The sequence below is a fragment of the Parasteatoda tepidariorum genome, chromosome 3, assembly GCF_043381705.1.
Source record: "Parasteatoda tepidariorum isolate YZ-2023 chromosome 3, CAS_Ptep_4.0, whole genome shotgun sequence".
Taxonomy (NCBI): domain Eukaryota; kingdom Metazoa; phylum Arthropoda; class Arachnida; order Araneae; family Theridiidae; genus Parasteatoda; species Parasteatoda tepidariorum.
In genome coordinates, this window is record NC_092206.1 from 62864746 (window position 1) to 62888677 (window position 23932).

The 23932-nt window shown below is 27.5% G+C and overlaps 1 protein-coding gene across 2 annotated transcripts in view; it reads left to right on the top strand.

Annotated features, from left to right (window-relative positions):
- Nucleotides 1-23932, top strand: part of LOC107439544 (kinetochore protein NDC80 homolog) — a 33495-nt gene that overhangs the window by 8640 nt on the left and 923 nt on the right. The window contains exons 1-9 of one of the 2 annotated variants that reach the window (XM_071178731.1): nucleotides 247-477; nucleotides 1496-1574; nucleotides 2800-2888; nucleotides 5116-5260; nucleotides 8848-9056; nucleotides 11961-12245; nucleotides 14140-14232; nucleotides 18476-18615; nucleotides 20527-20629. In XM_071178731.1, the coding sequence (XP_071034832.1) occupies nucleotides 283-477; nucleotides 1496-1574; nucleotides 2800-2888; nucleotides 5116-5260; nucleotides 8848-9056; nucleotides 11961-12245; nucleotides 14140-14232; nucleotides 18476-18615; nucleotides 20527-20629 (1338 nt within the window). In that variant the 5' untranslated portion in view covers nucleotides 247-282. Of the gene's footprint in view, nucleotides 1-246; nucleotides 478-1495; nucleotides 1575-2799; nucleotides 2889-5115; nucleotides 5261-8847; nucleotides 9057-11960; nucleotides 12246-14139; nucleotides 14233-18475; nucleotides 18616-20526; nucleotides 20630-23932 lie in introns of those variants that run through there. The other variant, XM_043039433.2, reaches the window with a different exon arrangement.

Genomic DNA, 23932 nt, shown 5'->3' on the forward strand with positions numbered 1-23932 from the left:
TTCTTTTTTTTTTTTAAGTTTAGAATACTTTTTAACCTATCGACAATTTTTCTAAATTGAGAAGACTAAATAATACCCCCTACATCTGAAGACCATATTTAATTTACAACCTTTTTAGCAGTTTTCTTATAGTAACCATACATACATGTATTCTGATACAGTTAAACCTACATACCCCTTTAGCCCTTAAAACAGAAAATTATCTTCCAAGAATGCAAGCTTCATTTTGATAGTCTTACAATGGTTGGAATGCAGAAGGAGTTTATGAATTGATAAGTTCTGATGTTCTATAATTGGGGAATGTATAGTTGTAACTTATGGTTAATAATTAGTGATTACAGTGCTTGGAATAAAATTCTTAACAGAAAAACAAACGATACTGAAGTTTCTGAACCAGTAGCTCTTTTGAATGAAACTGATGAAATTGTTGCTGAAATTTTGAATGAAAATCGGAACTCTACAGACAAAGTGAAAGAAGTAAGTAATCAAGTTCAAGATAGTGGACCTTCTCATATAAAAGCATGCAATCCATTAGATTTCGCAATGAATTGGCTAGAACATCAAAATGATGTTGATTCAGTTCAGTTGATTTATTTAAAAGGAATAAGGGATAAATGGCTGCTAAAAAAAATGATAAGGGATAAATGGCTGCTAAAAAAAACGTGTCTTCTTTGAAACGAGATCTTTGCTGGATTTCTTTTGCAATGGAAAATAATGAAAAATGTTTTGAAATCAGTAATTGACGAAAAAATTATAAAAAACTGAAATATGATAAAAATAATTCAAAATGAAAAAAAAAATTTAATTAAAAATATTTAAAAATTGAAAAAGGAAAAAAATTTTAAACACGCCAGAGCTATTTTAGATAGTACTGCCAGTCCTAAGCCTACAAAAGGTGCGAAGGGAAGTTAATGCATAAATAATAATCATTTACACTAGATTTTAAACAACTTTCCAATTATCCGAACCATGTTCGGTCCCGAACAGTTCGGATAATCGGCGCTCTACTATGTATATAACTATATGTATATACACTCATTATATAAAAAGAAAGAATTGAGAATGTGGGGCTGTGCTGATTTCAAATTTCGCACCGCACTGTTAGAACTTATCACAGTTGACATATATTTTGTTCTATTTTTATGTAACAGCATGACTTAAAGTAGCTTCATGAAGAAAAATATTATATTTGCCTTATAAGTCTTTCGATATACATTCATAAATTGAATGTTGATCCGAAAAACAGTTGGAACACAATTGTTTCCTTTAAAGAAATTCTTTTGGTCCAAAACCAAAAGAATTTCTTATTAAATTTAATACTTTATTAAATTCAATTTGTTTAAATATAAACTATTCTTTAATATGAATTACTGAACCATTGTATTGCTCAGTCTTAGTGTCTTAATTTTTTCTAGTTTATTTTTTTCTCAAATTTTTTCTGTGATAAATTATAAATAAATTTTATGTATTTAAAGAATTTGAGATTATTTTCTAGGTTCTGATGAAGTATATATATGAATGTTACCCTGATCTAAGTAATGAGGAAGAAATGGTTGAAGTTTTTGAAAAAATAAGTAAGTTTTCTTTTAAAATCTGTTTCATGCGCTGAATTATGAAGTAAAATCTTTTTCATGTATTGACAGTTTTATAACTATGTCTGTTTAAAAAGCAAACAAGATTGCTAAAGAATTGCTCTTTTTTTTTTTTTACTGAATTAATTACTTATAACTTGAAGTTTTCAATTTAAAAAAGTTACTGATATTTTATGTATTTTGAAAAGTGTTTTTAAAAATAAGATCTTGTGTATTTGATGTCCTAGTGCAACATAGTACACTGAAGTATACAATTATATAAGGGATGAATTTTTCAAATTATTACGGAGATTTCGTTAATGTTTGTAAGTGTTGAAGGACTTAAAAGTGCATTTTAAGCATAACATTTTCATTTTGGTGTTTAGTGTGATTTCAAATGAAGATTTTGTTTAGATTTTTAATGTCAGTGTGGGAAACACAATGAAAATTTCTTTCTGTAATTATACCGAAGTTGGTCTTCTGTAATTGTAAAGTAATCACAACAGGTATTGTAAAGTAATCAAAGTATGGCTCTTATTCATATGAATCTTTTTTTCATATCATTCATATGAATGCCAATTCCCTGTGGTTAAGGAAAATATTTCCTTATGTTTCCTTTCAGTTACTGCATTTTTTTTTTTTTTTTTTTGGTTGAAAACTTTGCTAATTTTGAAACTTTGAAAACTTTGGTTGAAAAAAAAAAGATTGTTTTCTATTACAAATCTTTTTTTTTTCATTTATGTCTGATAAGTCTTGAAAACAAGTGCTTATTTTTGAGCATTTGAAACATGCCGAATTTATTAAAGAAATGAGGTGTTCAGATTTCAAGTACATCACAATAACTGTATGCTTTTTTGGGAATAAAGTATAAGCGGACAGTAAATTTTTTCTTTTGCTCTTTGATTCCCACTCAAAGAAGTTTGTTCATCACTGTTTCAACTAATGTTAAAGTAGAATTTCTAATCAAAAAACCAATTACTGTGTTTATTACTATGTCATATAAAAGTTCTTGTGATTATAAAAAATACTACTTAAGTGTAATTTATTGTATTTACATAATTTCAAGTAGAAGTTTTGTTGTCAAGAGCTTAGTCAAATGATTTTTTTTTTCTGTATTAAAGTTGTTTTTAAACATAAAAGTGCTTAAGTATTGCTTTGCAGAATTTATTTATTTTAGTAGATTTTCAGATGTAATGTTTATTTTTACTTCAATTTTCTTTGATTCCAGTTCGGTCTAGAGATGACCAGGATTTAGGTAATCTGGAACAAGAAAGAGATTTGAGGAAAGAAAAGTTGAAAGATGTTAAAAAACAGCTGGTATTGTAGTTTATTTAAGTATATACTATTGCATTTTATAATTTTTATGTTTAGTAAAGTTATTTAATAAAACAAGCTGTTATTTCTTCTGCTGCACTTCTTAGTGTCAAGCAAGATGTCTAAACTTAGATGACAAACTTTTTGCTGAAACAAGTTTTGTGAGAAGTTTGGAGATAAAATGTCCCATCAACTGCACTAAAATAAAAATAAATAAATAATTAAAATATAATTTGTTTTTTACCTTACTAAAAAATTGCAGCTGTTGCTTTTTTGGGGACAGTCGATAAATGTCACATTTTTTTATATATTTTTTACCAATCTTCCTTTTTGTTACAAAGTATCGCATCGTACCATACCCTCCTAATCACATGTCACACTTTATTACATTAACATGTTCAGAAACAAAGCACTATTAGAACATGTTATGTTTCATATTTTATTTAAACTTATTCTATGTTTTGTGAAAAATATTTGTGAGCATAACAATAATAATCATTATGTGTGTTCTTATTTTGAAAAAAAAAATTTTAATTTGCTGATTTTTAATGTTTTTTTTTTTTTTTTAAACCAAAATGTGATGTGTCTCACTTATAGTTACTTCTTCCCTCCACTTTGTCATAAACTGTCACAATTTCTTAAATCCCATCCCAAGCATGGCATCATTTAGGATTGGTCTCTTTAGTTCTACACCCTTCAGGGTTTCATTGATAGAAGAAAATTTGTACATCAGCCATTTTGTTTAGTATCTCTTAACATTGCAGTCTACAGTTCACAAATTATATAGAAGTGGAATAAGATCGAGTAGCTGAGATTCAAAGATCTGTTAAAGCTGAATTGTTTGTCACAAACTGTTAGATTTAATCAAGTTATTTACTTTGTTATGTAGAATATATTATTTTTAAACAGTAATGCGCTACTTTTTTTGACAAATTATTTTTTTCTAGAAAAAGTGAAATCATCCTATCTTTTCTCACTAGCGGAGTTAGACCGGGTACATATGTAAACTCTGTAGAAATTTTAGAAATGCTGGAATTTCAGTGAAAAAGTAGCAGATATTTTAATTTTATATCACAAGTTAGAAATATTGTGAGCGAAATTTACATGTGAACTAGTTATCTTATTCTTCAGCTCCACGGCAATCACATTCTCCGCTTTCGGTCATCAACATACACCTAGAAAATACATCTTTAAAATTGAAACGAACAGCAATTGATGTTTTTATCATTTTCATTTAAAGAAACACCAATTCAGGATTTAGGTATTTTCGATTAGTATATTTTGTATTGGTTTCTCACACCCTTCTCTTTTTTGTCATTTTGTTTTGAGGTTTTCCTTTTTAGTTTTTCTGTGAAGCGACTTTTTCTTTCTCGATGCAAATTTTTTTTTTTTAATGTTTTTTTTTCTTCCTGATTTTTTAGATCAGCTTTATAGAGGGAGTGTAGTATCCTGTCTTAATCCAAAGAGTTTTTTTATAACAAATGAATCAATAAATGAAGATAGTTTAAAAACAAAAGTGTGTTGGAGAGATGACAGTAAAACTAACGTATAGATGCCATGAATTCGACTACAACACCACACCGATATGGCAGCTCCTTCTTAATAAGTAAAATGTAATACAGATTCTTTCCTCTAGAAAATCAAACTGATTTTGTCAAAATCGAGGTACCCAGTCTTTCCCCACTATTCCTAAATAAAGTTTTTTTTTTTATTCAGAATTTTGATTTGTTTCATTATTTTTTCAAAGAATTTATTTCTGAAGCTTCCTTATTTTATCTTCAGTTAGGGGATCAAATTAAAGGGTTAAGACCATCTAAGTTTTAGCATTTTTGGACTAAGTTGTTTTGATTGAAGTTAGTAACACATAAATAAATGTATTACATACCTGCCAACTTTCACTCTTTCCGAGAATGGATTTTCAGAGTGGTTGTAAAACAATAAACGAAAAACAATCTGACTCAAAAAAATATTTATATTTTAATCCCGTTGAAATTCGCTTGTGCAAGGGTTATTATGCTTTCATATATTTATTGTAATTATTTTTATGTATTGGTGGTCAAACTCATTTATAATTATCATTATAATTCAAAAAGTTAATTGGATTAACCTGAGTATTGCTACCACTTTAAATATGAAAATAAAATGTTCCGGAAAATTGCTAAGAGTTGGCAGGTATGGTATTGTATTATTACAAATTGGTGAGTTTTATGCCTTTTCTTCTTATTTATAGGAAATTATAGAACAATTACAGAAAAGCATAGAAGAGACAAATGTTCGAATAAAGTGTTATGAAGAATATTTTGTAGACATGGAAAAGTTTAAAGAAAAGAAAGAAGCTTCTATTTTAAAGTTAACAGAAGAAGTTGAAGAAAAAAGTAATAATTTTGCAGAATTAAAAGATAATGTTTAATGTCAATAAGGCATGAATAGAAAGAGCAGATTGAAAACTTGTTTCCATAGGCTGCTCTAAAAAGTGTTTTTAAAATTCCTTACATTTTAGAAACTAGTCGGGTCTTTTTCTTGTCTTCCAGCTCTTCTGCCCTAATTGGGCTTTCTCTTCAATAGAGTTCCATCTCACACTCTCCCCAGATGTCTTTTTCCAGTTTTTTATTTTCATTTTTTAAGGTCTTTCTCGGCCTGATCCAGCCATCTTAGCTTTGTTACATCTCTTTTTCTTCTTATTACATAATTTTTCTTCCATGATTTTTTTAAGCATATATGTTTCCATCAGGGCTGATTGTGCTCCGGAAAAAATCCGAATTTGCGGATTTTTCGCTAACAGTGATCCGGAAGTTTCCGGAGATACAAGGTCCAGAAGTTTAAAAAAATCATTGATCACAGAAATTTCCGGAAATCAAATTTTCAACGGTGGAACTTAAAAACACAGTTTATTTTATTTGTTTGTAAGGGAGAGCCAGAGAGATACTTTATGAGCTTATATTCATGATTAATATTCATTTTTTATCAGTAAATAGTTGTTATAATCATAAACTCAAAAAAGAAAGACATATTTGTAAATGTTAATTACTTCTCCAGGTCATCATAGGTATGTGTAAATAGTATGTGTAAAATTTTAAATATATTTTAAGTAAAATAAATATTGAGAAAAAGGAAAAAAGAACCTTGTTTAAATTTTTTTCTAATTTTTCAATGTTAACCGGGTTTTTTTTTTTTTAAAACTCAAGAAATTTTCCGGAATTTTGACTTGGGCTCACAATCACCCCTGGTTTCCATCATTCTTTCAACATGTCCTATTCACTGTCTTCTTTTGGCTTCATTAAATCTTGTGAAATTTTTCTGTTTGATTTCTTGCCACCTTTTCTTGAGAGTAATTTATTTCTGAGCAATCTTTTGTTTGAAAATGCTACTTTATTTCCAATATGCAAGCATGAATTTCATATTTATTGTCTATTTCGTTACCAAGGTAAGTAAAGGTACTTGTATCCTTAAAAATTTTATCATTAATTTTTAGATCTTGTATTTCTCTTCTTTCCTACGACTGCATTAATCTCAAATTTTGTTTTGTTTTCATTTATCTAATTGACAATTCAGAAAGAACGCACAACGATAAGGTTTGAAACTATAGAGGTAATTAGGGCAATATTTTACGCTGTTATGGGGCTTTTGATAGTGTATTGAAATATATTAAATGGTTTTTCTTTTAATTATGCCAGAAAAAGTAATTTTTATTTATTGAGGAAGATTTATAAAATGTCAGTAAAAGTTCTTGGCAATTTAAAGTTTGAAGTATAATTTTAAAGTAAAGAGTATTTTTAAAGTTAAAAGTTGATTATCCATTCTATTTCATGTGAACAGACATTGCAATTCTTTTGCCACTTGATATGGTAATTTTCATGAAGTTTTTACATGCTAGTTTTTTTCAAGAGATTCAAAATATGTTATATTGCATGGAGAAAAACTTTCATTCAGATTTAACCAGTGATTCTGCAAGACTTGGGAAAGTACAGGTGCTTGAGACCCAGGACTTCTAAATTTTTAATTTGTTTGCTTGAAGCAGGTGGTCCCAATATAAAATAGTAATTCCTTTTTTTAAATATTTACATGAAAAGTAAATATTTTATGACTAGAAAAAAAATGCAATTGGCAATTGATTTAGTAATAATTTGACAAAAACATTGAAATGAATGAACCGTAAACATGAAGCTTTTAAACTGCTAACTAAATACAGGGCTATATAAAATTTCCAGAAATTACTAATTCTGCCTGAAATAAAATTGACTTACTTCGAACTATGTTTAGAAAATTATAAAACAAAAGGAAGAGAAGGAAAGCAATTTCCCAAGATGAAACACAAGTGAGGGGAGAAAACAGTGACATTGAGAAGATGATAAATTTTCCACTTCCTCTAGTAATTTTACATTTATTGAAGTAACATTTATTACTTCCTATTTCTTGATATTTTTTGAGAAACCCCTTAATTGCAATTAATTAAGCACCTGCACCAAAAGATGTCCATGTTATTCAATTCTCTTCCTCTGCTATTAATGCAGGAAAAGGGGAAAGAAATGTTTTATGTTTATTTTTGAATAGTTTGGTTTAATTTTGTCTACAATGTAAAATTTACATTAAATTAGCATGTGCAAATTCTTTTTTTTTTTTTTTTCCATAAGAGAAAAAAAAATTGTGTCCTGGGGAGTATGTCATGTTTTTTTTCCAAATCCCGTCTGTGATTTTTGATGTATTTGTCCTGGTATAGAGCCTAAGCTGAATCACTTTTAATAAACAACAAGTTAATAATTTGATTAGATTTGTAATTGGTTTATATTAAGGATGTTCAAGCTATCATTTGCATATTCTTAATTTTGCAAAAATAGGTATTTTACTATGTGGTTTTATTGGTAGCATTTTAAACATAATGTTGTGGTGCATTTCCTCGTGATTTTTGTGATGTACATTTTAGCAGTCACATGTTGACACAATATTATGATCTACATCAGCTCATTCAATTCTCTTAATTGTTTTTACAGGCTAAGTTTATCATTCTTATGCTAATAGTTCAATTTCCAAAGGTAAAGAATTGTGCAATAAATGCTGCAGAGTTTGAAAATGCTTGTTTTACTTTAACTTTTGAAAGTTTTTTTTCATGCTATAGTCTATGGTAATGCTGTAACTTTCGACTTAACATATTAAAAATTTGTTTTTCTGATAAACGCTGCCTAGTTAAATAACATGTTAAGAGCCACACCAGTCATTGGTGACTAATATTTAACCTTTGGTTTAGGCCCGTCATTCACCGGTATCTGGCAGTGTAAAATATGATTATAAAGTTAAAAAATTTTCATTATGTAATTACTGAAAATTCACTTAATTTTTGTTTATTAAAAATCTAATTTTTTATTTTTACAATCTGTTAGTAAGCCATTTCGCATTTAATACCACAATGCGAGCACTACTAAGCACCACACTAGGATTGATAGAGATTTCCTTTAAAATGTGTGTGGTGCTCAACATGTCAAAGGCTTTAAAAACATTTTTATGTAATTATTATTAGCATTTTTTATTTTATTTATTTACTACTTATTTATTTTTTGGTAAATAGCTTTTAAGCACACACTGATTATTTTACGTGTGGCTGCACATTTAATAAAAAGCATTTCAAACTTTAGTAAAATGCATTGTAAAAACACTAATACTAACTATAAATTCACTGTGGAAAAAATTTAGGTACATTTGTCTGAATGGTATTTTAAAATATGCAAAAAAGGTTTACAGATCATGGCCTCGGAAATACAGTAGTTATGTGGTTTGATTTTAAAAACTAACTTATATATTTCCACAATTCTGCAATTGTAAGGTGTTTGCTAAGGTTTTAATTATATGAATTTTAAAACAAATGAATTACACTTTCTTCAAAGCAAATGAGTTACTTTCATAATTCGATTTTTTTATTAAATGACAAATGTCTGAAAACCACATACCAGCATTTTACTTATATTCCCAGGAACAATGTTGCGTGATCAAGAGGAAATACTTAGCAAAAAGCAAGCTTTATACGATGCTCAAGGTTTTGATGGCAAAAAACATCTTACTCATTTTGAAGAACTGAAGAAAGAATTAAATGAAAATTTACAGCAAAACAGGGCATCTTTAAGAAATCTACAAGAAGAGTGTTGGAGTTTAGATATAGAGTATACCAAGATTCTCGATAAGGTATGGAAGCCTCTAAACATTTCTGAAAAATGATTTCATTTTAGAGCGAATTTACCGGAAACTTATTTCTCATATGTTTTCTGGTCCAAAAAAAAAACAACTCAATTTTTTAAACAATAGGTTTAAGAAATAAAAAAAAAGTTTGCATACATTTCTTGACAATTCTAAGAAGACCACAAAATTTCTTGTAAGAAAAAGCAATTAATAACACAATATATTTATTCCAGATAAATGATTTTATACGTAATTTAAGAGCATGGCAATTTGTATTTATGCAATCTGAAAATCGTGCATCACAATTCATATTCACTTTAAAACAATGTTTTAAAACCGATGTTGATATTCATGTTCTTCAGATTTTAGATTCCAATATCAAGATTCATATTCTCTCGATTTTAAAATCCAATGCCATGATTCCTATTCATGCGATATTAAAATTCAGCATCATGGTTTATATTCACACGATTTTAAAATCCAATATCATTATTCAATATTCACCTTAATTTTAAAATCCATTATCGTGATTCTTGCAAAAATTAAGGTGTTTCTTAATTTATTTACTATAAAGGTGTGATATTCTTCGTTTCTAGGTAATTTAATTATTAATCTTGTGGCAAAAAATTATGTTTTAAACGAAGCATGTATGTTATATAAATTGATACCGATTTTTTGCAAATGGTTCTGGGTTTTTTACTTTGTGTCGCAGGGTGCGTAGCGTTTTTGAAAAGTGCTTAAAGGTGCTTATTTTTGATTTACGTTTTTTAAACGCCCTTAAAGTTGTTTTTTTTTATTCGGGTTTGTAAAAAGTGCTTAGTTTTTTATCTTTTTAGAAGAGATTTTTTCTTTGCCGTATCGATTGTCGTTCTAAATTACAAGAAAACTAATGATTTTTATAATTTTCTTTGCAATATTTATCAAAAACTAGTTATTTTATCATGATTATGTAAAGTTTTTGAAAATGTTTTTGAATTTTATTGATTTTATGTTTATAAATTAAGAACTTTAAAACGATAGAAAAGGATAATTTTTGTTACTGCACAGATCCTAGTTATGATTATTATTTTTTTTGGAAAGTGATTAAAAATATTTTTTGAGTGCTTAAAAATTACTTATAAGGTGTTTATTTTTTGATGAAAAATCTGGCTACACACTCACACCATTGCCCATGGATTATAAAAATAACATACTGTCATAAAATAACTTGGACTTATAAAGTATTTTTCTAGCTTTAATATTTGATTAAGTATCTAGATTAATTTTCTCCTGTGTCAACAAATAATCTAATGTGCTTTATGTTACTACATTTATATCACATAAAGAGCAAAATAGAAAAAAAATATATTAAATTATCTTAACCTTTTTCATTTGTATGCCTCTAATTTTTTTGTTCCATCCAGGATTGTCAGAAAAATTGCTTATTGATCTTTTTTTTATTGATTTTGCTAATTACTTTTCTTTTTCTATTTATTGTAGTGACTTAGTGTAATAAGAATATCTTATTTTTAAGCATTATAATTATAATTAATTTGTGCTACCAAAATATTATAAACATCCAGTAGCCTAAAAATAAATTTGTAAGATATTGATACGTTGAAGCTGTTTAGTCTACACTCCTACTTTGTTAAACATTTTGTTATAGTTGATTATTGTTTCTATCCCTTTGTCATGTCCATGTATGTTTATTTGTAACTAATCAATGTGAAAAAAATCTTTTTCCTAAAATTATTGTAATTTTAATAATGAGCAATCACTTACTGTTTAATGTTATTGCATTAGTTAAGGCTTTATTTCTATTAAATGGCTAGTTAAACTGACAGAATGTCTACTTTGCATAAAAAATTTAGTATTTTAGCAGTTTCGAATGATATTTGAGTATAAACAATAGGATTTTGACTAGAAGATTTAAGATATATATTTTTTATTAAATTTCAATGAATGAGCAAGTTGTTTTAATTCAGATATCTGGCAATTGTGAGTGCAAAATAGGAGGAAATTTCAATGTTATATATAAATTACTCTGTGGTTGAAAACAGAGTTTCGTAAAATAAAAATCATTAATATTTTTTTTTTTTTAAATAATAAAATCTGTTTTTTTTACTTTAAATTTTTTTACTTATACAAAAGTTCTGATTAAGCATATTTATATTGTTCAGTATTTTTTAAAAACAATATCATGTCTAAAGTCTTAATATTTTTTAAATGCAGAAAATTGTTTCATAAGTATGACAAACTAACCACTGAATAAATAAAATCGTAGTTTTTACTCAAGTTCAATACCCTTAAGAATTTCTAAAAATAGAAACCCAACTTGAGTGTCAGATATCAAATAAAAAATTACCATACATCTCGGCAAGTAAGTCAACTTATCGAACCCACAAAATTTGACAAAAATCAGACTGTCGACAGACTTCCATTGATCGTGAAATAGCAATTGGATTATAAACAATGACATAAATATGAATAACACTGCATCAATTTGCCACTTTTAAATACTATTTTTAATCAATTATTTACAAGTAATTTTGAATTTTCTCTCAATACATTTTCGTTACATATATAGGCAATTTTTAGAAACAATACTATTCTATAATAATAATTATTCAAGAGTATTTCAAAAAATTTAACTCAAGGAAAGCTTTAAATCACACTATAAATATGCAAATTCAAACTGCTGAGTCCCACAAAAAAATTGCCCATAATTTGCCTATCGAAAATTCTTTTAGTCCATGATCTGTCTACTACAGGAGTAGATATTACAATATTTTTTGTAGTTTTTCTTGTTTAGTGTTCACATATAGCTCTGTTTTATACTTTTTTACATTTGTCTATTTTCCTTTAATGTTTTCATCTTCTTTAAAATGTTTTATAAGTATTTTGAATATTATTAAAATATCTTCTATTCAGGGTAAAGAATTGAGCAAGAAATTGATACAAACGATTTCACAAGTATCTGATGTCGTTAAAGCAAGTTTCCAGAATTTGCGAAACATTAAAGATCCTCAGGTGCAGAATGTTTGTAACAGTTTCAGAATTGAGATTCCAGAATGTCCCACTGATTCCAGTCAAAGAGCTTTTATGGCGTGGATTGATGCTCACAAAGAGGCTCTGGAAGAAATACAAAAAAAGATTGTCAAGACTATTATCATCATTAAAACAATAATCTCTGCAAAAACAGAAGAACAAACTTCGGTAGAGAAACTTTTTTATTTATACACAAGCTACTAAAGCTAATTTATATAATATGTTAGATAGTCAGTTGTATATTAAGTTTAAACAACTCTGACTTATATAAATTTGTCAATATCTACTACTTTTTGGTTTTTTCTTCATCTTTTATAATAACATTCTGAATTCCACTTATGCTGACTACAGTTACTACACTCATTTTCAAATTAAATTCTACTTACCTTTCTTTTATATTATATTTATTTCTCAACATTCTTTAGTTAATTAAAGATCATCCAACCTATAAGAAAATGTTCTGTAAAATTGACTGATCTGTAAATCTGATTCTTTAAAATTGTTTGTTAATTATCTCCATTTGTTTATTGATTAATGCATATTTTGTATTCGTTTACTTTAAAGACCTATTATTCGCGAAAATTTATTTTCTGGACTTGCCTAAGTTCCAAGATTTTAGATATGGAACTTTCCAATCTATTATTATAATAACAAATTATGTATAACACTTGTAATATCTGTTTTGTTTGAAAGATATCCTTTGAAATTGAATGTTATTAATGATGATATTAATAAGGAAATTTGTAAATAATGATAGTTGAACTTATTTTTTTTATCTATTTGGAAAGATCCTTTGCTGTTAATCCATTTATTCTTACTTTAAACTCAAATATTTATTTTAGTACAATTGCTGAAAATATTGAAAAATAGGACCTTTATTTCAAGCATTCACAAAAAGAAGATACTGGCTGCAAAAAATCAGATTTAATGCTAATTGTGAACTCAAACTGCTAGTAGATATTTTACAAAAACAAAACCTTTTATAAAAAGTCTGGATAGATCTCTGATAACTGACTCAGGAAAAATGTAGCCAAAAAAATATAAATATATGTTTCACTTTATACCCGTGTTTACATGTTTCAGTGTTATCATTATGCATATAATAAAACAAGATGTTGAGCGAGACCATTTTGGGATCAAAGGAGGCATTTACAGGTACGAAATCTAACCCAAAGATGGATAGTGCCCAGTATTTGGAAACCAATACTCAAATTTTTGATAATTTTTTTTAAAATTTTAATATGTCAACAAATTTTTGGTGATTTTTTACAATATTTCTGCATATCAAAGCTGATTATGTTCAAATGAAGCAACATACATGAACCAAAAGAAAAATGTACCCATGTTATAGTTTTTTAATGCAAGCAAATGTGTAGTTGTAGTTACCGAGAAATTCATATGTGAGAGGAGCAACCTGATTACAAAACTATTCTTAGTTCTACTCTTTTATCATTCTTCTTTCTTTTTTTGTTGTCAGGTTCATGATCTAGGGTATACAGAACGCGGTTTAACGATGCAAAAGAAAAATATTAATTAATTTACCCCCAATGTTAATTATTTGAAATTACTTGGTTAATAGACGTGCTACTTTCATTTTCATAACCTGCTAGGTCCTAGAAATTATCTAGGCCCTGTTTGTGACACTAACTAGAAATAAACTTAGTGAATCAACATTTTTTAAATTAAAAGATGAGGAACTTAAGAAACTTCTGTTGAACTCATAAAGTATACTGCTATTTTGCAGCTTTCAGGAGAACTGCTCTAGACACAAGTCTCGTGTCGTGGCAGGTACCATGGTTACGAGGAAAAGTCACTTTGAGTAGGACTGTGAGGTGAATAGTTTTGTCTTGATCTTGGCATAGGTCAGCGTGATTAAATCCATCTACACCTTCATTCCTCCACCCTTATTAGAAATGTGTTCTCACTTGTAACCATAGCAGCAGACAGCCCCAGACTTTTAGTCTGGAGGAGTTCTCCTTAAAGCCGCACTATACTGTCTCTTTTATTTTTCTGTCTTGTTTATATTTAAAAGTTATTAAAAAAAATTTTATATCTTTTCTAGATAGAAATGAAAAAGATACAACTATCTGCCAAACTGAAGTGCTCATCTTCCGTTGAATTTCAAAAAGAACATGATTTGGCAAATTTAGAAAAAGTAACACCTTGTTTATTTTTTATTTGAATAATGTGTTGTACAGTGCACAAAGAAATAAACGAAACATAATGAAACAAATTTCGTTTGACCTAACGATCAGATTTTCGTGTACTAGGTTTTAATGGATCAGTTAGGTGACCTCAAACTTGTAAATTAATTAGGAATGTAACGAATATTTGGCCACTGTTCGGTATTCGGCCGAATGTTCTGCATAGTACTTTTTGGAAAAGTATTTCTCAAATTTTTTTTTGGAATATTGGATAAATTTAATAAATAATTGTCTAAAATCGTATTTACTATACATATATATAATGAGATACAGTTTTTAGTATTTATTAAGTTCTAAAACTTGTTAATTTATGTTCTGAAAAACAAATGGAAAAGTGAAATTTGAAGAATTGTAACTAGATTACTTTAAACTGAACCATAAGTTTTGTACTGCAGATTTTGCTTTTTAATTAAATAAAGGTAAATCAATTAAACTGTTTTTTTCCCAACACTTTTTGTTTTAAGAATTGAGAACTTTTTTTTGTAAAAAAAAGTTTGTTTTTACTGTTTTTCTGTTTTAATTATAGCGGAGAACTTCTAATTGACTTTATTATTTTATTGTTGCTTTTTTTCCGGTGTGGTTAGATAGATAACCAATAACATAAAAATATAATTTTCAACATTGAAGTCATGTTTCGGAACTAAGAACAATTTTTTTTCTGTTTTTCTTTTGCGTTTTTTAACTTTCCTTTTTATCAGCATTTCTATTATGACACAGAATTTTGAAAGAGTATTTTATGGTAACTTTTTTCTTAAAATACGACAATGTGAAAAAGTTGGATCCGTGGTGGCTCAGGGAATAGAGCGCTTACCTATCCTATGTGGTGAACCTGGTTCGAATTCCAGCGACGATTGGTAAGTTTGAATTCCGCACCAGGCTCGCACTGATCACAGTGCTACCGTGAAATATCCTCAGTGGTAGACGGATCATGGGTTATAGTCATCTTACCATCAGGCTAACTGTGGGATGTTTTCGTGGTTTTCTTCCTCGTGTAGCCCAAATGTGAGTTGGTTCCATCAAAAAAAGTGCTCCGTGAAAGCAAATTCCTCCCAATACTTGATATAGGAGTTCCCTTGTCTTCTGGATTGGGTTCACAATTACAGGACTACAAAGTTGAACATTGGTAGTTGTAAACCTAAAATTGGGTCAGCTGTTCAACAACTATTATAAAATAAGATGTGAAAAAGTTAAATTGAGATTTTTAGTTGGTTTTATTATGACACGGCAATTAAGAGGGTTTTTATTAGACACTATTCTTTTTTCTTAACATTTTTGGAAATACAGTAACTGGAAAACTGAGATGTTTGGGTTTAAAAATTATTTTCAAAAATTGAGATTAAGAAATTAAGATTTTTATTTTTCTGTTTTGCTTTTGTTTTTAACCTTTTTTTATGAGCATTTTTATGATAGTGCAATATTTTTAAAAGCGTTTCTAATCGAATTTATCTCTTTTAACACTTTATAGATATTTTTTTAAAGTAAATATCTTTACCATTAAAGTTTTATTTTAAGAATTAAGAGGACTTTTTTTCTAGTTCTCTTTTTTCAACATAAGTTCTTTTTCTTTTCAATAGCAATTTTTTATTTATATTAAATATATCTGATTATCATCTTAACATCTAGTTATCTTACCTTAAATATTTCAATTATAATTTTTTTTTCTTTTCCTCATACCAATAATATTGCTAAGTTTCAATTATTTTTCAATAATGACTAAGCTTGTTTAGATGTAAAAAGTATTTATAAGTGATTTTTCTTTTTAAAAAAATGTTGTTATTCAGCCGTTGAATATTCGGCTGATATTTTTGACCGAATATTGGGCAAAATCACTGTTCATTACACCCCTATTAATTAGTGCAGATGATATTTTAAGTTACAAAAATGTACTTTCTTTGAACAAACATAACTTTTTTCCAACTGTTCCTTACTCTTAAAACATAGGAGATAGTTGCAGTCTGTGAAATATGATCCCAATACATAGTTTGTTCAGGAGAGTGGAGAGAAGTTTGATCTCCTTAATGCTAATTTTAATTTTTATCTATATCACCAAGAGTTGGTGTACAATTATATAGTCTATGTATCTCTAGAATTTTTCAAGTGAATTGAAAAATTTTTACATGCAAAATTTTTATATCCAATATTTTTTTATCCAGAATTTTTTATCCAATAATTTTTAACAATTATTTCTTTATTTAATAATAGTTTTTGAATTGTTAGGTATGAAAATTTTCACATAATTTTTATGTAAAACAATGTAATTTTATATAGCAAAATATAAAATTTGATCGAAATCAGTCAAATAGTTTCTGAGAAATCTAATTTTAAAATATTGGACAGTTAAACTTTGAAGCTAATCGACTTATTTACTTTCCAATTTTATATTTTGTTATATAAATTTACACTTCTTTAAATGATTCTTATGAATGGGCCTTACAATTCAAAAAAAGATTTCAACTATTATAAATAAAATAATAAATGATTATTAAAAATTATTTTTTGCATGGAATTATTTTTGGATAAACGAGTTTTATGTGTGCCAAAATGTTTCTTTTTGCTTGAAAAATTCTAAAATGTAGTAAAAATAGTAAAAGTGAAACTGACAGTAAGGGATCCTAACTTCTAAGGGACTGCTCTTCTGAACATACTATTGGGACCTTATTTCCCAGATTGCATCTACTCCCTATATGTTGAGGGTAAGTTAATCAAATCCATTGAAAAAAAGGTATGTTTATTCAGAGAAAATACGTTTCTGTGTCTGGTTTTGTGACTTAAAATAACGTCTGTATTAATTTGATTAGCATATTTGAGGTCATCTCTTGAACTTTTGAGGTCGAGGCCTGGTATTTGAAAATCTGATCAAAAGTTATTCAGAGTGTTTAATTTTTTTTCTTTTTTTTTTGCACACTGTACAGTATGTAAAATGGAATTTGTATGAAGCTTTTTATTTATATATCTGATTTTCACATTCTTAGATGAAATGTTACTGATACTATGGCCTAACCTTAAATATTGCATTTAATTTATACTGAAAAAATTTTACAATACAAAATCAGACACACAAAAAAAAAACTTGCTTTTGTATAATAAATATGCTTTTTTTGCCCAATTGATTTAGATTTTTGATCCTGAAAATATTAAGATCACAATCTGGGAAATATAGTCATGAAAGTTTAGTTTGAACAGTTAAAAGTTTGGATCTCTTAATGCTGGCTTTACATTTTTGGATCTATTTAGATTAATCAAAAACTTTTACGCACAATAATTAAAAAATTGGTATATCCTAGGATAATTTATTATCTATCGGTCAACAGTTAATTTTCATCTAAATCTCTGCATTTCAAGATTGAGGATGGTTGTTCATCATAAAATAGAAAATGCAGTGTGTCTGCTTATGTAGAATTATTTCTGCCCTTATCACTTTGTTAGCTTTATTTGTAGATAATTTTTTAAGAGTATTTCAATATTTATTTTATGTTTCTCAACCTCTATCTTGCACCTCAAAATTGTTTTTAACCACCCTCATTAAAAGGCAAATGCATTAAGGTCCCTATTCAAGAGGACAGATTTGTCCCTGTAATCGAATTTAATATTAAAATCAAAGGAGATAACTTTAATCTGGAAAATTTTGGTCCCAATAGTTTAATCTGGAGAGGTGCCTAAAGTTTGGTACCTTTAATGTTAATTTCACTTTTTGTGTGTTTCACCATGCCTCCAGAACTTTTTCAGCAAATCAAACTTTTTTGCATGCAAAGATGAAATTTGGTTGTCAAATAAAAGAAAAAAATAATGTTAAAAAATAGTTTTTAATCATTATTTATTATTTTATTTTAAGGAGGTTTAAAAAAATTTAGATATTAAAATTGACATTTATTTCAGGCTATATCTTTTTAATTAGCAAAATTAAAAATATATTATTTAATTCTGGCATTTACAGAATGTTTAAACTTAATTGTTGTATGAAAAAAAACTTTTTTTTATTTCGAAGTGCTTTTTTAATTTAGATATTAGACTCATAAAAATAAAATATTAAAACTTTGTATGATGTTAACAATAGCAACAAAAGGCAATTCAACGGATTTGCAGAAAATAATAAATATGCTACGGACTTTTATTTTTTGTTCTGGAATTTTGCTATTTACAGCTTTACAAAGCTCCCTTTTGAAAATTTTTTATAGAAATATATTTTGATTTTAGCTAGCTGTTGAAGAAGTCAGAGCTCTCAAAGATAAATGTGATAAGGATTTGTCTAAATTTGAAGAATTACAAAAGGATAAAAGAGAAAAATTTGATAAATTATCCAAGTTGAAATCTGACATGCAAGAAGTATTGAAAATGTAAGATAGTTTTTGCTCTAATGCATTGCAATTTATTTTCCTTACATATTGAACTCACTTTATATAGTTTCTAAACAAATATTTTAAGGGGAGTTTGATGTTCTACCCCAGCCCATGTAAAAGTCAAAAACCTATAATTTAATCTAGTTACAGTGCAGCTAAAAAAAAAATAAAAAAAATGAAGGATTTGTAATTTTTAACAGTTGAAATTTCAGGCTATGTGCAAAGAGTAACATATGGCTAAAAATAGAATGTGGGATTATCACACAAAGCCCCCAAAGAAATAGAGAATGTGTGTTCTTTTTAATAGCATGCTGCTGCTCAATCGCTTGTTTAAAGTTGATTTTTTTCTTCTGTGACAGAAATAATGTAATCTATTGTTAATTGATGTAGTAGAGTAACTTATCTAAAATGAAAAGAAAAAAAATAGCTCTCACAATTTGGAGAATATGATCTTTCATTTTGTCATAAAATGAAACATTTTGTGCAATGGTGATTGGAAGCAAGTATCCTGGTGGTGACTTTGATTATTAAAACTATTTTTGCAATTGTTACTGTTTTATGTTATTACAATAATTTCTGAAAGGTATGCCGCGACTCATACCTTTCAGAATTTACTGTAATAACTTACTGCCTGCTTTTTTAATTTAGCCTTTGTACTAACTATAACTAATTTTGAGGTCGTTTTTCTTAGAATGTATTGAATAGATTTTCAAGCACTTTTAGTTTAAAGCACCTGCCCTTCTAGAATACATCATAGGGGAAATCATTGGGTGTTTTTAAAAAGTACTTAATTTTCCCTTTATCTGAAATGAGATTTTTATTCTTCTTCCTATTATGTTGAATTTTGCCATGAATTATGCAAAAAGCGTAGTTTTCATATTCTATTCAACATTTTCTCAACTCATTCAACCAGAATCCATTTCTGCATACCGTCGATTTGCAGCATATGAAAGCGCCAATCATTTTACACGTTTGATGAAATAGCTTCAATACTCATTGTATTTACATTTAAAAATTATTGATATTTTTTAAAATCATTTTATTAAAAAATACTAAACCAAGTAACAAATTTTCATATGAATTTATTCTTAATTTGTTTAATTTTTGGTAATAAACCTTTGGTATAAATCTTTAAAGAAGAAGGGCTGGTTATATGTTCATAATCTATTAGGATAACCAGTGCACGTACTTGGTTGTAAATGATTATCGGAAATAAAACTGTGCCAGATTATTTTCAGTTTTGATTTAATTTGATTAAATTTAAAACATTTAAGGATCGTTATTTAGTTAGCATTTTACAATTATTTCGCAGTAAGCAGGTTATATTTACTTTTTTATGAGTTTTATCTTAAACTGCTCTGTTGACTATGGAATTAATTAAAATAATGAATACAAAGTAACTAATTAAAAGTTTTAGAGCAATTTTAGGAATAACCAAGGTGAGGGATTACACAATTTTAAATGTTTTCCCAATAGGTATATAAAATTGTCACTTTAATCAGTGGAACCAAATTTGTGTTTTGGAAACAAACTTTGGAATGTTTTGAATAGCTATTAAATAGGTTGTAAAAGTCAGTTTATCATTCAAAACAAAATAATTACATAGCAATTTTGATGAAGCGCTGGTTAAAGGAAGTGAGTAGGGACAGAGCCCCTTTGTTATAAAAGCTGCTAATGTAATAGTACTTTGTTACTTCAAAATTTTATAATTTAGATATTTGACATGTTTCATAGAGATAAATTTCTTTATTGGTACTAGTAAAATATATTGAGTCTAATGATTGTTTTAAAATAAATATGTATTTATTTTTAGAATTTCACACATGACTGCATTTCAATGAATAATTTCCTTTAAAAAATATCATATTTATTTAAATAGTTTTCTATGCTAATCTTACTTTTTAATAGAAAGAAGAATAAATCTGAAATGCTCGAAAAATTCAAGAGAGAACACGAAAAAATGGTTGCCATACTGAAATCCAAATTAGAAACTGCTATAAATGAGTCTGAGGTCTGTAGTTTTTAATTTTCATACTTTAAGCATTCAAAATGTTTTTACATCCAAACAAAATATGCTTGTGGTCAATGTGTGTTAGATGTTACATTCTTCTTCTTTGGTATTGTAAGCATAGTAAAACAATGCTGGAGTCTGAGTTTAAGACAATTTTGTCTAAGCTGAAAATTTACTCAACACTGAGTCTGGTTTGACACAAGTTAATTCCTATCAGTGAAAAGAAGTACAGTGTATTCTTGATATCGATGATAAACCTTCTTATGTCAAAAAAATCTTTTCCCCTCTTGGCATTATATATCCACCAAATGTTAATTTGAATTCCTATGTTGTGACCTTGCTATGTAGAATTTTTTTTTTGTGAAATATAAAATAAATTTTTTCAGAAAAATCAAAAAAAAATTTTTTTTTTCAAAAATAAAATTATAATTGTTGTATTTAAATTTATTGTCAACTATCATTACATACATATTTATTAGCAGTTGTTCTTATGTTACATGACTCTACTTTTTAGAACATATTTAGTTCTGAACTTGTTATTTTCAAAACTCGCCATCTAAATTTTTTTTTTTTAGCATTGCTTGAACTTTGAAATATCGAGAGTATACTGTATATGATCTTACACAAATTATTTAGAAAAATATTTATACTTATCCCGGCTAACAAAAATTCGTATTTTAAATAATAAATACAAAATCTGGTTTTTTTAAAAAATAATGTTAGCAATATTAAATATTATTTAATAACAACTTTTTTAACTAAAATATTTAGTGTTGGATTCGGTGAAAGATATAATCTATTACAAGTTAGAGTCTGGATCTCAGAAAAATAAGGAGTTTAAGTCTAACATTTCAANGTAATGCCTTCGAGGATTTAACCCTTTCGAGCCTAACGGGACACATAGGTCCCAAGCAAATTTCAAAAAAATCTTTTGGGACAGAAACCCTTCCCTGTCTAATGGGAGACTTTCCCACCAGTCCTGCCAATAATTTTGAAGGTATTTTCATTCACAGAACATACATGGCACTACCGTGCATAATGCTGCCCTACTCATAGTTTATGCTTTCAAAATTGTTCTGTTGTAAAAAAAAATACTCGTCGCGAAAGGGTTAAGCATTGAAAATGTTTTTAATTCCAAACAAAATATGCTTGTGATCAATGTGTGTCAGATGTTACGTTATTTTTCTTTGGTATTGTAAGCATAGTAAAACAATGCTGGAGTCTGAGTTTAAGACAATTTTGTCTAAGCTGAAAATTTACTCAACCCTGAGTCTGTTTTGACACAAGTTAATTTCTATCACTGAAAAGAAGTACAGTGTACTCTCGATATTGATGATAAACCTTGTTATGTCAAAAAAATCTCTTTCCCTCTTGGCATTATATATCCACCAAATGTTAATTCGAATTCTTACGTCGTGCCCTTGTTATGTATTTATCTATTATTATTTTTTTGAAATACAAAATGAATTTTTTCAGAAAAATCATAATGTAAGTTTATCGTAAACCAATTATTTTCTATTTAATGCGTGCTTTTGTTTTGTTTTTTTTGTCTTCAAAAATAAAATTATAATTGTTGTATTTTAATTTATTGTCATCTATCATTACATACATATTTATTAGCAGTTGTTCTTATGTTGCATGACTCTACTTTTTAGAACATATTTACTTCTGAACTTGTTATTTTGAAAACTCGCTATCTCAAAAATTTTTTTTAGCATCTCTTAAACTTTGACATATCGAGAGTATACTGTATATGATCTTACACAAATTATTTAGAAAAATATTTATACTTATCCCGGCTAACAAAAATTCGTATTTTAAATAATAAATACAAAATCTGGTTTTTTTAAAAAATAATGTTAGCAATATTAAATATTATTTAATAACAACTTTTTTAACTAAAATATTTAGTGTTGGATTCGGTGAAAGATATAATCTATTACAAGTTAGAGTCTGGATCTCAGAAAAATAAGGAGTTTAAGTCTAACATTTCAACTACAGACTCCATAACTCTTGTCTAAAAATAAAATCTATGCACTTTTATAACACATTCTTTTTTGTGTTCGCTTTACCAGTTTTCCCCTCTTTCTAGCAGCCAGCATGTTTTGGAATCAAAAGTAGCACGACAGTTCTTTGGTTTTATGAAATTACCTAAAGATAATTATTATATTTAATTGTAATATTTCTGTTCACATTAATATAAACATTTGTCTTCACATTTTTCATATGGCCCTATTTCTAACTAACAGCAGTGAAATTGAAGTAAATGTTTTAAACTCCTAATTCACAGTCCTGTATCACAAAACGTTACTAGTTCTCGCTTTTACCAAGCTGTGTTAACTTAATTTTTAATAAAGTACAGTAGAACCTGAATTATTTTAACTCATATTAACTGAATGATTTTATTATAATTTTTTTTTTGTATATACTTTGTTTTAACTATACATGAGGTCTTTGAAATAAATTTAAAAAAATACTCTTAATACTTTATGACTACATAGAATTAATCATTTTAGCGGAGCAAATGTTTTATTGTTAGTTCAGATTATGATAAAGAAATCTAGAAGTTGCAATTTTTGACATTTTATTTTTCTTATGAAATTATTTTCAAAAGTGCATTTCTTTTACTTATATGAATATTCACTTTGTTATCACATTACCTACTAGTATGAAATCTGTTATTTCAGTGGATTTTAGCTTTTACAGCAGAATCAATAATTTTTAATATTGCGAAGTTACTGTATTTGAATGCTTTTGATTTTTTAAAAGTTTTTTTTTAAAAGTTCGGAGACGCCCTTATTTATTTTTGAGCAACCGTTACTTTCGTTGCACATTTGTACAATGGCAAAAAAAATTTCTTAATTACCATGAATAATATTTGATCTAATGATCGGATCTTCACTTTAATTGTCCAAGGAGGTGACCTCAAATATGGTAATTATTGCAGACAATATTTTAAGGTACCAAATCGCACACAAAAACGTACCTTTTTTTTTAAAAACCAAATTGGATTTCTGACCTTCAAAATATTAAGGTTAGTCGCTATCTGGAAAATATAACTCCCATAGTTTGATCAGGGATCCAAAGTTTGGACCCCTTAATGTTAATTTTACTTTTTGCTTATTTTCTACAACATTTTTAACAAATTGAAACATTTTTGCACACAATTATAAAATTTGTTTTTCCAACGATAATTCCTTGCAAAAAATAAGATTTTGTAAATATTAATTATTTTATTTAATAATAGTAAAAAAAATTTGAATTGTAAGGCATGCAACTTTTAATGTCATTTTAAGTATTTTA